General features: G+C 42.8%; 1 protein-coding gene across 2 annotated transcripts in view; it reads left to right on the forward strand.

The window, feature by feature from the left end:
- Nucleotides 1–15777, forward strand: part of atp1a2a (ATPase Na+/K+ transporting subunit alpha 2a) — a 94886-nt gene that overhangs the window by 31899 nt on the left and 47210 nt on the right. For both annotated transcript variants that reach the window (XM_053651038.1, XM_053651039.1), the window contains exons 9-16: nucleotides 2610–2808; nucleotides 3027–3139; nucleotides 3248–3382; nucleotides 4178–4257; nucleotides 4548–4657; nucleotides 13112–13287; nucleotides 13548–13684; nucleotides 13809–13959. In XM_053651038.1, coding sequence (XP_053507013.1) covers nucleotides 2610–2808; nucleotides 3027–3139; nucleotides 3248–3382; nucleotides 4178–4257; nucleotides 4548–4657; nucleotides 13112–13287; nucleotides 13548–13684; nucleotides 13809–13959 — 1101 coding nt within the window. The remainder of the gene's footprint in view (nucleotides 1–2609; nucleotides 2809–3026; nucleotides 3140–3247; nucleotides 3383–4177; nucleotides 4258–4547; nucleotides 4658–13111; nucleotides 13288–13547; nucleotides 13685–13808; nucleotides 13960–15777) is intronic.

Here is a 15777-nt window from a genome sequence, read left to right on the forward strand (position 1 = left end):
TCAGTCCCTGTCCTTACCTGATTTACCATCTTCTGCGTCGCTACCCACTGACTGTGTGTGTGTGTGTGTGTATATATAAATATATATATGACAGCCAAACTCAGAAAAGAAAAAAATGATCAGATTATGGGTGTAGAGTGATATTTGCAATATATCATATATATATATATATATGCAAACAAAACAGGTTTATAAAAAACTATATCTTTGTTAACTATGTGCAACAATTATTGGCATCCTTTTAGTCAATACTTTGTGCTACCTCCCTTTGCCAAGATAACAGCTCTGAGTCTTCTTCTATAATGCTTGATGGGGTTGGAGAATACATGGTAAGGGATCTGAGTGCATTCCTCCATACAGAATCTCTCCAGATCCTTCAAATTTCAAGGTCCACGCTGGTGGACTCTCCACTTCAGTTCACCCCACACGTTTTCTATGGGTTTCAAGTCAGGGGACTGGGATGGCCATGGCAGGACCTTGATTTTGTGGTCAGTAAACCATTTTTTGATGATTTTGATGTATGTTTTGGATCATTGTCCTGCTGGAAGATCCAGCCATGGCCCATTTTAAGCTTTATGGCAGAGGCAGTCAGGTTTTCATTTAATATTTGTTGATATTTGATAGAGTCCATCATGCCTTGTATCTTAAAAAAAATGTCCAGGTCCTCTGGCAGAAAAATAGCCCCAAAACATGAAAGAGCCACCACCATATTAAACCGTGGGCAAGAGTAACTTTTCCATATGGCTACCTCTCTGTGTCTGCCAAAACCACCTCTGCTGTTTATTACCAAAATGCTCTATTTTGGTTTCATCTGACCATAGAACCCAATCCCATGTGCAGTTCCAGTAGTGTCTGGCAAACTGAAGACGCCTGAGTTTGTTTTTGGATGAGAGTAGAGGCTTTTTCCTTGAAACCCTTCCAAACAGCTTGTGGTAATGTAGGTGATTTTGGATTGTAGTTTTGGAGACTTTCTGACCCCAACACACAACTAACTTCTACGATTTTCTAGCTGTGATCCTTGGAGATTATATAGACAATACAGACAAACATCCAATTCCAGGTTGATTCAGAACATTTCCAGTTGACTGGAACTTCTTAATTATTACCCTGATGGTGGAAATGGGCATGTCCACTGCTAGAGCTATTTTCTTGTAGCCACTTCTAATTATGTGAAGCTCAACAACCTTTTGCCAGACATCACAGCTATATTCCTTGGTCTAACCCAGTGTTATGAATGATTAAGGGAATTTGGCCTATGTGTTACCTCATATTTATACCCCTGTCTAACAGGAAATCGTAGTTGAACAATTTCCTGTTCCATGTCACCCAGGTGTGTTTTTGATAAACCTGTGTTTTTTTTGCAATTGTTTATCAAATATCCTTGTGAGCAGGGTATTTTTGTGATTTTTTTTTAACAAAAGATCAAAAGGTTAAACAATAAAGACAATTTTTCACAGCCTTCTTTGCTCATATTTAGCAAGGGTGCCAATATTAATGGAGAGCACTGTATGTCCATACAATTTGCCAAAATCAAAAGTACAAACTTTGCATTCTTTAGCCAGTTTGCATATTTCATGACACCATGTGGATAATCTTCAAGCCTCATTGGTAAATTATATTTGTCACTGATGATTTTTCACTGGTTGTAGTGAATAGTGTGTGTGTGTATAGAACATTAAGATGGTCCCGGTGTCCACTATTATTGGCATTCATATAAAGGCTAATATATTTAAACTAAAACAATTTAACTGCTTTCAGAACTAAATAAATTTTCCTGACACTTTAATAAACAAGAATATATGTGACATCCATCCATCCATCCATCTTCTATACCGCTTATCCTTTTCAGGGTCACGGGGAACCTGGAGCCTATCCCAGGGAGCATCGGGCACAAGGCGGGGTACACCCTGGACAGGGTGCCAATCCATCGCAGGGCACAATCACATACACACTCACACACCCATTCATACACTACGGACACTTTGCCCCATCCTGATTTCTTCTGTTTTTGTGCATATCTCATACTAAATTGTTTCAGAAATGAAAGCAACATCTAAGATAAAACAAAGGCAACTTGAGTAAACACAAAATACAATTTTTAAATGCTAATGTTATTTATGGAAGCAAAAAACTTTTCAATACCAACTGGGCCTGTGTGAAAATGTATTTGGATATGGCTGTATTATTCCTTTGCATCCTGTCTTCTCTATTATCTTTGTTTCTTTTCTTGAATCTTCATGTCTATGTTGTGTGTGTAAATTGAACTCTTTAGTCTACAGTGTGTCTGTCTGCTACACATTCTTCTCCATCAGTCTTACAGACAACAGCATCCTATGTGAATGAGAATAAATACTGTTCCCTTTCCTTTTGTCCTGTGCAATTCCAGTTCCAAATTTAATTCACATCTCTCTATTGCTGTTTTGCTCTCTCTCCCTGTCTCTCTCACTTAAATTCAAATTCAATTTAAAGTTAGCTTTATTGGAATTCTTTATTCCAGTGCTGTAAATGAGTTAAAAAATAATCAATAACATTAATATTAATCTCTGTTTTATTAATCTCTGACATTAATCTCTTTTTCTCCTCCATCTCACTCCCTTTCCTTTTCTCAGGTGTGTCTGACTCTGACAGCAAAGCGTATGGCACATAAGAATTGTTTGGTGAAGAATCTGGAGGCTGTAGAGACTTTGGGCTCGACCTCCACTATTTGCTCAGATAAGACTGGAACCCTGACCCAGAACCGCATGACTGTGGCCCACATGTGGTTTGACAACCAGATCTATGAGGCTGATACTACAGAGGATCAATCAGGTGAGAGCTATACTTCAGAGAACCAGTTAGTAAGGAGGGTGGTACAGAAAGCCAATCAGCTAAACCTAACTGTAGATGAGTTATGTCTTTGTGTTTGGTGTTTGTGCAGATATACTGTTCTAGTCCATTCCAATTAGTTTCATTGTAGGGAACTTCATTAAAATTCTTACACATTTACATTATTCTTTGTATTTGGGTGTGATTAATTTTGCTCACAGGCAATGGGGCCTTTGATAAGAGCTCCCCCACCTGGACTGCTCTGTCACGTGTAGCAGCACTCTGCAACCGTGCTGTTTTCAAACCTGGACAAAAAGATGTTCCTATACTGAAGGTGACCTCATAAGCACTTTGGATTTTATTTTTCCACAATACTGACTTTCAGATTAAGTCAATATTTTCTTTTTAATGGGGAGTTGCTATGAATGTGGTGTTTATGTAGATGGAGACAGCAGGTGATGCATCAGAGTCTGCTTTGCTAAAGTGTGTTGAGCTGTCCTGTGGGTCTGTAAAGGCATTTAGAGAGAGAAACCCTAAAGTAGGAGAAATTCCCTTCAACTCAACCAACAAGTTTCAGGTATAAGCACATTCACAATCACACTATGTAATACTGTATGTGAATAAGTGCGTAAATTGAATACAACATAAATTATGGCTAGTCATAATACATTGTGACATTAATTCAAAAGGATTGAAAAAATGGGGATGCCAGATTTACAAAGCCCTTTTTTATTTAAGGGGATGATATCCTTAAATCTATACTCACAAGCATATATAGTAACATTAATATATTATCATAGTAAGGATTGTCGTGGAAATTAGACAACACTTGCAGACTCGTCCTCTGAAGATAAAAAGGTTTATTACAGAAAGATGGTTAATGCAGGATAGAATAAAGCAGGATAGAATAAAGAGAGTGCTCTGAAGCGCTTGTACTAAACCACTACTATATATGTGAAATGCAGAGCATGACATAATTCTGTGTACCGATAAGAAGCAGTTTGAGGCAGTTCAAACAGGCTTTGTTTAGGATCTTGGAAGATGTTTAGACGAGCCTTGAACAGAAGAACATGTTTCTGTCTCTGCAAGCAGATAAACATTCTGTACTGATCTCAGTGACATGACATGGCCTTCTTAGGCATTATCCTCACATGAGAATGAAAAAGAACAAGAACAAAATTATTACAAAGTAAAAATGAGTAATTTCCCTCACAGGATTTAAAGATTTAGCATAAAATCAAATCCATAAATTGGACAGGAATGTCATAAGCTCATGCTCCAGTGTACCATTTCCATCAATAATCCATTATAATGAAAAAGAAAATACTCACCCCAAAACACAAATTCTTTTTTATTCCACCCATCCCTCTAGCTGTCTATTCATGAAATTGAAGACAGTCCAACTGGGCATCTCCTGGTGATGAAAGGCGCTCCAGAGAGGATTTTGGACAGGTAAATCTGTGTACAACCAATAAATACTGATCTGATCTGATCAAATAATACTGATAATAAATTCATTCCCTACTGAACTAGAAAATCAGTGTCATTGACAAAACAGTATGGGTTCATTCATTTTGTTGATTCTATGATTTTGAACAGTGCAAAATTACTGTAAATCAATATTTGTGATTACAGGTGATTATTTTGATCTGTTTAACTCTTGATAATTCTTGAATGATATATGTATAATCATATTGATATTGCTAAAAGTTGTAGTTATTCCATAATGTTTGAATGTGCAGGTGTAATACTATCATGATCAATGGGCAAGAGGTTCCTTTGGATAATGACTGGAGAGATACATTCCAGGGAGCCTACATGGACCTGGGGGGTCTCGGGGAGAGAGTGCTGGGTAAGAAAGGGGAGTGTGAGTGTGGTGTCTCTGGTTGTGTTACAGTATTGTTTGGTGATGCTAAATGAGAGAATTTGTGATAAGGGGAAAAATTTTCAAAAACTGTGTGCTTAGGTGGTCATCGGAAGATGGTGAACTATTAAATATGACTTTGTATGTTTGTTGGTAGACACAATCACCAAAGGTCATGTGGATACACATCCTTTGATATATTACAAATAAAAATGAGATGTAATGCATCAGGCATATATTTTTTCACATTTACACTTCACATTTACTATTGTAGCATGACACCATAACCTATCAAATGATAATTATTTCTGACTCTATTCTTATCAGACAGTTATTCAAAAACAACTCTGATAAAAGCTAGCTAAAAATACATAACAGGTAAGTTCACCAATTTTCACCACAGGAAAGTTGAAAAGTTGCACTATATGTCTCATAAACTTGTGTATCATCCAGAATCTAGAGTTTCAACTTAAACTATTACCTTGTTGGTCATTCAAGTATAATTTCCAAACAGGAAAATCTGCATTTCTCAGGTTTCCAAAAGAGGCTAGTCGTGGGTATGTGCAAACTCATGTACACTGCTAGTCAAATGTTTTTTAACATATATTTTAGAATTTTTGTTTAAGTGACCTCATTTTAAACAATCTCTTAAATTTGAAAACCCATTCCGTTCTTGCATAGAAAAGGTCTGTATGGTGTTTAGGTTTTTTTTTTTCTGCAAAAGTTCAGGCGCTTAAACTTAGAAACAAAAGTTCTATTTCATTTCTACTGACCACCAGAGGCGGTGCTTTCAGCACCTGGATGTCCATCATGTGTACATGCAGGTCGAGTGTTTATATCAACAAAGTCACCTGTGACCAGGGTGACGGAAACGACCTCTTGTTATCTTCTCACGTTGGTAAGCAAGTTCAGGAGTGCAGGCACCGCTGGTAGTCTTGTAACCCAAAGTAGGGTTGGAGCTTTCATCCTCCAAAGACTGCGGTTAGCATTTTTTGAGATTATTTCACTTCAGAGAGTACGCTATCCAGCGAAAGGTAAATAACTGCTATCAACGCCGTGTAGGAGTGGGCACGCTCTAATTCGGCAGTCGGCAGTATAAAGTTCATTTTCAGTTTGTTGTTTCTCGCTTTAACGCTGATACAACGCTAAATAATTGAAGTCAGGTTGGAATCCCCTCCTGTAAGTTTCTGTTTATACGTATCGTGGAGTTATAATCCACGATTTCGGTTGTTTAATTTTTTGAAAGCACGCTGTAGGTAAGCAACGCACCGCAATTGGGCTTCATTGAGTTGTTTTTCATCCCCGTGATTTAGTTCGTGAATTGACTTAATTATTGGCTATAGTGTGAGCATGTTCGCTATTAACTGCTCCATATTGCACCATAGAGCATAGTTATCATAGAATGATCATTCCCCAATATTCTTATTGTTTAATTCTCATAATTGACTCATTGTGCCTACACAACACCCACAACTGGAGTTGATTGAAACCGGTGATTGTTTTCCTCCCCGCGACTTAGTTCCTGAATTTATTTAATTATTGGCTACAGTGTGAGAGTGTTTCTTCTTAACTGCTCCATATTGCATCACAGTACATAGTGATCATAGACGGATCATTCCCCAATATAGTTGTTATTTAATTCTCATGATTGACTTGTGGCAGCATAGGCTACACAGCGCCCCTGATTGGGGTTGATTGAAATGGGTTATTGTTTGTGGATTTCTTTAATTCTTTGCAGAGATATGGCAAAGTGTATATATTTCTCTCTTCGTGCTCAATTACCACCTGGCAAAGTGGTCACATGCAGAAAGCCACGTGGATAGTAATTATTCCCTGGCCCCTCTGGAACTAGAAGATGGCCATGAAACATGGGGGTTGATCACTTAAGAGAGGGATTGATGGAGATGGCATGCATAAACTGCAGCTCCAAGAGCTTAGCAGCACGGGCAGCCAGACTGGCCCAGCTAGAGGGCAGGTTGGGCAATCAACCGCATCCTACACAGGCCATGTCTCCCAGCTCTCATAAGCGCTGTAAGACCGATTCGCGGGGGTAAGAGGTAACGCAGGAGGGTAGATCCCCTAGCCCAGAAGGTAGACACCTTGGCTTCTGAGGTTGCAGAGATTAAGTCTCTCCTCCTTAATCTGCAACCACCCAGTGCACAGCTTGCTAGTGGTCCTGCTGCAGCTGCGTTTACATGGACAACAGTAATCCACTCTTAATCCGATCAAGACCATACTTTGATTAAGAAACTACCATGTAAACAGCAATTTTTACTTACCTTAATCTAATTAAGGTCATGCTCTAATCGACTTAAGACAGGTGGAGTACTCCTGTTTTAGTCGCATTATGGACGAGTATTACAGACATGTAAACACCTAAATCACATTATGAACGTCGTGTGAAAGTTTTCACCGCATTTTGCGACAGGACACGATCACACACGGCAGTTTTACGGCGAACAAGAGAGGTCGGCTGCATCCCAAACCGCTACTTGCCTACTGCAGGCCTGTAGTGGGGAAAAATACATGTATCTCGGCTACTATATAGACGTTAAGTACGCGGTTTGAGACGCAGCCCATGGCTTCAAGCAGTTGTCTATTAGCATGTATAACATGACAAATAATTACATTTACATTTATTCACTTAGCAGACGCTTTTATCCAAAGCGACTGACAAATGAGAAAAGTACAAGCAAAGCGATATATCTAGCAGAGAACAATACAAGTAGTGCTACCATACAAAATCCATTAATTGAGTTCCAGAAGAAGCAAACTGCACAGAGTAGAGGTGGAAAGTGCAAATATATATAATGTTTTTTGTTGTTGTTGTTGTTGTTGTTGTTGTTATGAGTTGGTTAGGTGTTCACGGAAGAGGTGGGTCTTTAGCTGTTTTTTGAAGATGGTGAGAGATTCTGTGGTCCGGATTGAGATTGGAAGTTCATTCCACCACTGAGGAACAGTTAGTGTGAAGGCTCTGGAAAGGACCTTGCGCCACACTGAGTGGGAACTACTAAGCTTCGGTTGCTAATCGATCGCAGATTCCGTGAGGGAACGTAGGCCTTCAGGAGAGAGTTGAGGTAGGAGGGTGCTGTTCCTGACAAGGTCTTGTAGGTGAGCATCAAGGACTTGAATTTGATGCGGGCAGCTACAGGAAGCCAGTGGAGGGAGATGAAGAGGGTTGTGACATGGGTTCTCTTGGGCTGGTTGAAGACAAGGTGCACTGCAGCATTCTGAATCATCTGAAGGGGTTTGATGGAGCTGGCTGGGAGGCCTGAAAGCAGTGAGTTGCAGTAGTCCAGTTTAGAGATAACAAGAGCCTAGACCAGTATCTGTGTAGCCTGTTCGGTGAGGTAGGGTTGGATTTTCTTGATGTTGTACAGGATGAACCTACAGGACCTTGCAGTTGTTGAGATGTGGTCTGTAAAGGTCAAGCTGTCATCAAGAATCAACCCAAGGTTCCTGGCCATCCTGGTTGGCATGAGTGTGAGTGAGCTGAGCTGTACAGTGAGGTTGTGGTTGATTGAGGGACAGGCTGGTATGATGAGAAGCTCAGATTTTGCCAGGTTAAGCTTAAGATGGTGTTCCCTCATCCAGACCGAGATGTCCGACAGGCAAGCAGAGATGCGTGCAGAGACGGATGGATCGTCAGGCTGGAAGGACAAATAGAGCTGGGTGTCATCGGCATAGCAATGATATGAGAAGCCATGAGACTCAATCACCTGCCCTAGAGATGTAGTGTAGATAGAAAAGAGGAGTGGACCCAGAACTGACCCCTGTGGAACGCCAGTTGTGAGTTGCTGAGTTTCAGAAATACCTCCCCTCCATGATACCTTGAAGGATCTGTCAGAGAGATAGGATTCCTCCCAGCGCAGAACCGTTCCAGTGATGCCCAGGCTGGAGAGAGTTGACTGGAGGATCTGATGGTTCACAGTGTCGAAAGCAGTAGAGAGGTCAAGTAGGTAATTAACTGCACTTAAAGGGTTGGTAAAAAACTAAATAAAAACACCCAAAACTGTATACGGTACCATAACGAAGACGAGCTATATGTTGATACGTAAAATTCTGGAGGGACATCGGACGGCGTGGTGTGGTGATATAATGACGCGGGCTGTTTATCTAATTATGTTCTATAACATGTAAAATGGGAACATGACAGGAGTATTCTAAAAGCAACTCATGTAAACACCTTAATCACATTGTCTTAATCAGAGTAAGGTCAATAATTAGATTACTGCTGTCCATGTAAACGTAGTCACAGTCTCCCCCCAGGGTGCTGCCTCCAATACTGTCACCAGCCTTTGAGACCCAGGAGGAGGATGCACTCTCCACTACGGCCTCAGAGAGCCTAGTTATTGGGGGAGGATATGACGAGGAGAGACCAGTCAGACATCAGTCAGGACTGTGGTAAAAATGGCCATGGCATGTCTAGGGTTAGATGTAGCACCTGTCCAGGTGACTCCTCAGAGCGCCTTTCTCAGGAAGACCTCTCAGTCCGCAGCTCTGTGTCCCACCCTCAGCTCCATATATCGAGGAGCTGCAGAGGTGCTGGACAGACCCCAGACGTTTCTCTCATCTACCGACAGACTGTAGAGCACTAGCTAATATGCAGGATGCATCCGACCATGGCCTTCACCGCATGCCCAATATAGTGCCGTCTGTTGCCACCCTTGTACTATCACCTGATGAAGCACTTCAGCCCAATGCACACTGCCCTGGCCACAGTGTTGGTTGACAGATGACTTCATTGTGGGAAGCTATGACACAGCAGCAAGTATGGGACGTATTGGCCTTGTCCCAGACGTTGCAGGCTTCAAAGGTTGACCCTTCTGCTGCAGAGCCTGAGTGATGCCTCTTTGCAGGCATTCACCTATATGACGAGGGAGTTGTGGAGGCTAATGTCTTTGTTAACCCTTGCCTGATACCAAATATGGCTGGCCCAGTCTCCACTTTTGGAACCTTGCAGGAGAGCCCTCCGCTCTCTCCCGGTTATACTGGGGGAACTGTTTGGCCAAGCTGCGCAGCAAGCCCTGGAGCGCAGCCTACAGGTTACACTGGCCAGACAACAGTTTGCTAGTCTGCGTCGTGAACACCCCACTAGACAGAGACCCTCTAGGGCAACAAATACAGCTCAGTACATACCACAGCTCATTACCCAGTTGAGAGCACAACGCCCAGAAAGGTTTCGTCAGCCAACCCCACCCAGCCCCCTTGCTTGGCACAGCGAGGCCAGACTTTGGGTCGTCGCCCCTCCAGAAATTATAAGGGGCGAAGGGGTAGACAATGACTGTACCACTCCCGCGGTCGGGTGCTTCACCAGCCCGTAGCTCAGATACTGGGAAGCGCTTGCGTCAGACCCCTGGGTTGTATTAACCCTGTCACAGGGCTACAACATTCAATTCAGACACCGACTGCTGAGGTTCCAGGGAGTCAAAATGACCTTATTCAAGGACCCAAACAAGGCTCTGGCCCTACGCCAGGAGGTCTGGGCTCTCCTGAATCAGCGGGCCATCGAGCAATTAGACAGTGCTTTATAGAACAGTGGAGTCTATTCCACTTATTTTATTATCACAAAGAAAGATGGTGGATTTCGCCCCATACTGGATTTAAGACCTCTGAACACACACCTCGATGTTTTCAAGTTCCACATGTTACGTACAGTGGACGTGCTGCAAGGCATCAGGCAGAACAATTGGTTTACAACCATAGGCCTGAAAGACTCATATTTTCACGATCCAATCGTGCCCCAGCACAGGCAATTCCTCCATTTCGCCCTCGAGGGAAGGGCTTACCAGTTTTGTGTGTTCCCGTTTGAGATGTCTTCACCAGGTGTGTAGCAGTGGCACTGTCTCCATTACAGGCCAGGGGGATTAGAATTTTCCCATACCTTGACAAATGGTTGATCTGTTCCAAGTGAAGGATAGATGCTCTCAGAGAATCAGCATTGCTGGTGTCCCATGTTACCAAGCTAGGGCTTACAGTGAATTATGGGAAGAGCTCTTTGATGCCCAGTCAGCGAAGATTGTTTATTGGCATCCAGTTGTACTACCCCGTCTCAACAGTGAGTCAACAACATCCTCCAGCTCATCACTCACTTCAGAAGAGGCAGGGCTCTGGTCCTCAAAGCATTTCTGGGACTGCTAGGTATTCTCACAGCAGCCTCATCGGTGGTCCCTTTGGGCCTTCTGTCATTATGGCCTCTCCAGATCTGGCTGAACAACCTCTGCTTGCATCCCACTCAACACAGGCACAAGCTGGTCAGAGTCACTGCCAGTTGCCTAAGGTGCCTATGCCCATGGAGGAGAAGAGCATATTTCACCCAGGGGGTGCCCTTAGGCTGGCATAGCCACCATCCTGGCAAATGGAAGCTGCACCCCGAATTAGTGCAAGTGATCTGGCACAGATATGGCAGGGCAGAGGTGGCCCTTTTTACCTCACTGTCAACGACACACTGTCCCTTTTGGTTTTCATGGGGGGAACCAACAAGCCCCTTGGGCCAAGATGCGCTGGCCCATGCATGTCCAATTCGACTGCTGTATGCTTTCCCTCCACTACCGTTGATACTGCCCTCCCTATACAGGATCCTCAGGGGCAATCACAAGGTGCTACTAGTAGCCCCCAAATGGTCAGGGAGGGTGTGGTTCCCAATATTACACAGATTACTGTACAGGGACCTTGGTGCCTCCCTGTGAGGAGGGATCTCCTATCACAGCTGGAGCGTCGAATCTGGAACCCAAACCCATCCCAGCTGAAACTTTGGGTCTGGCCTCTGAAGGGCCAGAACCATTACTAAGGCTGTGTGATCCAGCAGTTGTTCAGACCATCCACAACTCCCATGCACCTTCCACCAATGCGTTGTATACTAACAGATGGAAGCTCTTTTCTGAGTGGTGCCAGGCACAAAATCAGGAACCAACACGCTGTCCCATACTGGTAATCCTCACCTTTCTCCAGTCCTGTCTTGATGGAGGCCTTGCAGCATCGACCATCAAGGTATACATAGCTGCCATCTCAGCCATGCATAATAGAGTAATAGTGTGACGATTGGGTCCCACACCCTTGTGACCCGCTTCCTTAAAGGTGCTCAACTTCTGAGACCTCCTCTACGAAACCAAGTATCCTCTTTGGGCTTGCCTCTCGTATTAGAGGCATTGTGTCAGCCTCCATTAGAACCTCTAGAGAGATCAGAATTGAGGTGGCTGTCTATGAAATCAGCTTTCCTCTTAGCCATGGGATCCGCTAGATGAGTAGGTGAGTTGCACGCTTATCAATAAGCCGAGAGTGACTACACTGGAGTTCTGGGAACACAGGGGTAACACACTGGCCGAACCCTTCATTTCTCCCAAAGGCCTTTTCTTCGTCATATATGAACCAGCCCCTCAGTCTGTCAGCTTTTGAGCCCCCAACCCAATGAGCAGGGGTCGAGTGCGAGTCTGTTGTGCCCATAGCGAGCACCAAAGTGTTATATCCAAACGTCTGCTGAATTCCGGCAGGTCAGATTCACTGTTTGTCTGCCATATGGGGCATAGGCGAGGTCCAGATTTGTCCAAGCAGCAACTGTCATAATGGATTGTAGAGGCTATCGTTTATGCCTATAAGGGCAGGGCCCCCCCGGATCCCTCCTCGGGTTCAAGGTCCTCAACCAGGAGTCTTCATGGTACTTCATGGGCAGCCCTACGAGGGGTCCCTCTTTCAGATATTTGTGCAGCTGCATCATGGGCATCAGTCTGCACATGTGCAAGATTTTATATGGTAAATGTAATCTCACACAACCCGGGGGCTACAGACATTTTTTCCCCGGTTTCACAGCCGTTGTTAAGGGGCACGTAGAACTTCCTCTTGACCTTGTTGGTATTAGTCATCCAGGTGCTGAAAGCAGTAGAAATGAAATAGAATGATGGTTATGTATGTAACCACTGTTCTATGAATTTCGGATGACCGCCAGAGCTTGGCAGTCACTTGGAAGATTCGTGAGAAGATCGCCAAGAGGTTGTTTCCGGGGTGAAAGGCACACATCACCCAGGTCACAGGTGACTTTTTTTGATATAAACACCTGATCTGCACGTACATGTGATTGACATCCAGGTGCTGAAAGCACCGCCTCTGGCGGTCATCCAAAATTCATAGAACTGCGGTTACATACATAACCATCGTTCACCTGCTGCTTTAAAAACATGAGTAAACTCAACTTAAAGATAACCTTTGTTTAAACTCAAAAAGTTACATTTATAAGTTTTACAAACAAGGTAATGGATTATTTTAAGTTTATTTTTGAAATCTTATAAACTTGAATTCAATATCCAAATCTTGTCATACCATTTGGAGTTAAAATGAAGAAATAAGTTCACATAAATTAACATGGCTATCATGTTTTACAGTGTGCAGACTGATAAACATGGTTATATTTCTTTGTTCTGTTGTATTTAATCTATAACACTTGTGCAGGCTTCTGCCAACTGTTCCTGTCACCCTCTCATTTCCCAAGAGGTTTTGCATTTGATTGCGATGACATCAATTTCCCCATGGAGCAGATGTGCTTTCTGGGTCTTGTGTCTATGATTGACCCCCCAAGAGCTGCCGTGCCTGACGCAGTGGGCAAATGTCGCTCTGCTGGGATCAAGGTATTTGTTCATTGCTTCATCGACTTATTTGATTCATTCATTCTTCATGTTTGTCTGTTGAAAAGCTCAGCCATGCTCATGCTGTGTTCATCTGTTATTGAGCACCATTTTTGTAGTACCATAGATACATTACAAAATTGATTATTGCTGTTCATCTGAGCTCATATGAGGTTAAGTAGGAAAACCTGAACATTGTTGCATATTTTTGAATTTTAAATGTCAATGAAAAATGAAGTGAGCATTGCAACTCATTTGCAAAGGTGATCATGGTAACTGGAGACCATCCAATTACGGCTAAGGCAATCGCTAAAGGTGTTGGCATCATCTCAGAAGGCAATGAGACAGTGGAGGACATCGCAGAGAGACTAAACATCCCATTAAGTCAAGTTAACCCACGGTGTGTGCATCTGCATGTGTATTTTGTATATATTTTCAGTTGCTTGGTGATATTGTTTTTTCTTGTTTTCTCAAAGACTACACTCAAATGTATTGTTCTAAATCAATGTTTGTGTCTGAGACAGAGATGCTAAGGCATGTGTAGTGCATGGTGCTGATCTGAAGGAAATGAGTTCAGAGTATTTGGATGATCTCCTGAGTAACCATACTGAGATCGTCTTTGCTCGCACTTCTCCACAACAGAAACTCATCATTGTAGAGGGCTGCCAGCGACAGGTAGGGGTGTGTGTGTGACTGAGAGAAATTGTTTTACAACAGTGTGAATGATGTTGTGTGTTAAACTGGTTTCTGCCTACTTGCCAAACTCTTCAATTAAAAAGAGGTGCAAGACTCCACACTGATAAAGAACAGAAGGTTTAATCCAGTCATTGAGAGGTACAAGCTTGTGATCATTCAGGAATGCTTAAGGAGTGCTATGGTTTTCTAAAAAGAAATTTTAAAAAATACAATATGTTCAAATTCAGTACAAATGTTTAAGCTATTTTAAGGCACAAATAATGCACATTATTTGTATAAACATGCAGTTAAGTGTTCTAAATGCAGATGCAATGATGACAAGACTATAGATGCAAACCATTTTAGTGCAGAATAATTTAGTGCAGAACAATAATTTCAAAAGGTAATTATCTATATGAAACTGCTGAGTCATCAAGCAGTATGAACATACAAAGGCAACCGATGCACTTTGAGCTAAATAAGTCTAGAAAAAATCTAATGATTCAAACATTAATCTTTATAAACCACTTGCTTTGTCAGCAGCACACAATACAGCACAAGAAAGCTCACAATCAGCGATATGATCACAGAGCGATATCCACACGATACCAATCAATTTAGATCTGGTAAACTAGTCTCTCCAGGATTTTGCTATTTTGCGATATCAGAAATGAATGAAGTCAAACATGTTTTGCAATATTTGGAGGAGCTTGCAACTTTTCAAAATTTCCACCAATTTTCCAACGCGCATTCAGCTAAAGCCCTCTTCAATTCACATGCGTCAAAAATTATTACAGCTAAAAGGGATCCTTTACCAACAAACATCGCTGTGACAGACCGTGCAAAACAATTTTGTACAATTGCGATTTTGCCAATTCAAATGGTTTTCAACTTTTCAATTTAAGTTGCATCACAAATCTTGAAAAAAGCTGCAGCAAATTCATCTGGGTAACCTGAGTAGGGAATGAGGCATTGCATGAGCTCAACACTGTGGGAAGCGCCCTTGTGCAGGACCGGTATCTAAAGCATCTGTAACATCATGCATATTTATAGGCCTGCTGTGATCAGATGTCGCGGCAATTAAGCACGTTGCGTGATATATAAACGGCACCTGTGTATACCAAGCCATCAGCCTCTATCTGAAGTGAAGACGCAATTCACAGGTATGCCCCAGTATGACAGAGCTATGTAACGTTTCATGACCTTCCCTTTCAAAGGTAACTCCACGTTGTGTGAGCTCAACGCTGTGGGAACAAGAATATCCACTCCGTCATACTGAGCGTATGGCCTGTTAAAAAAGATCTGAGCTCGAGGGTCACTGCAAGACACTCGAGCCCGGGGTGGAATTTATATCCAGGCTGTAATATTGAATGAATGTGTGCGGCGTAGACCACCCCGCCGCAGCACCCACATCCGGTAAGGATACCCCTTTGGACAAAGCCTTCGAGGAGGCGAATCCCCTAGTGGAATGAGCCCTTACACCGAAAGGCATAGTGAGACCACATGCCTCATAAGTGATAGATTGCTTCCACTATCCAATTACAGATGCGCTGTCGCCAAAGCAGACCAGCAGCTGCTCCAACTTGCGCCACTGGCCAGAGTGGTGGACTTAAGTATAGAGCGCCCTTACTGGACACAGTCGGTGCAATTTCTCTTGATCCAGTGTGAGGAACAGAGGAGGGCAGAAAGCCTGCAACACTACTGGCTGGGCAGCAGATGTAGGCACTTTAAGAATATAATCCGGCCTAGGATACAGGAAGGCCTTGGCTAATCCATGGGTAAAGTCAAGACAGGAAGGGGCAACAGAGAGAGCTTGTA

The sequence above is a fragment of the Ictalurus furcatus genome, chromosome 20 (assembly GCF_023375685.1).
Source record: "Ictalurus furcatus strain D&B chromosome 20, Billie_1.0, whole genome shotgun sequence".
Taxonomy (NCBI): Eukaryota; Metazoa; Chordata; class Actinopteri; order Siluriformes; family Ictaluridae; genus Ictalurus; species Ictalurus furcatus.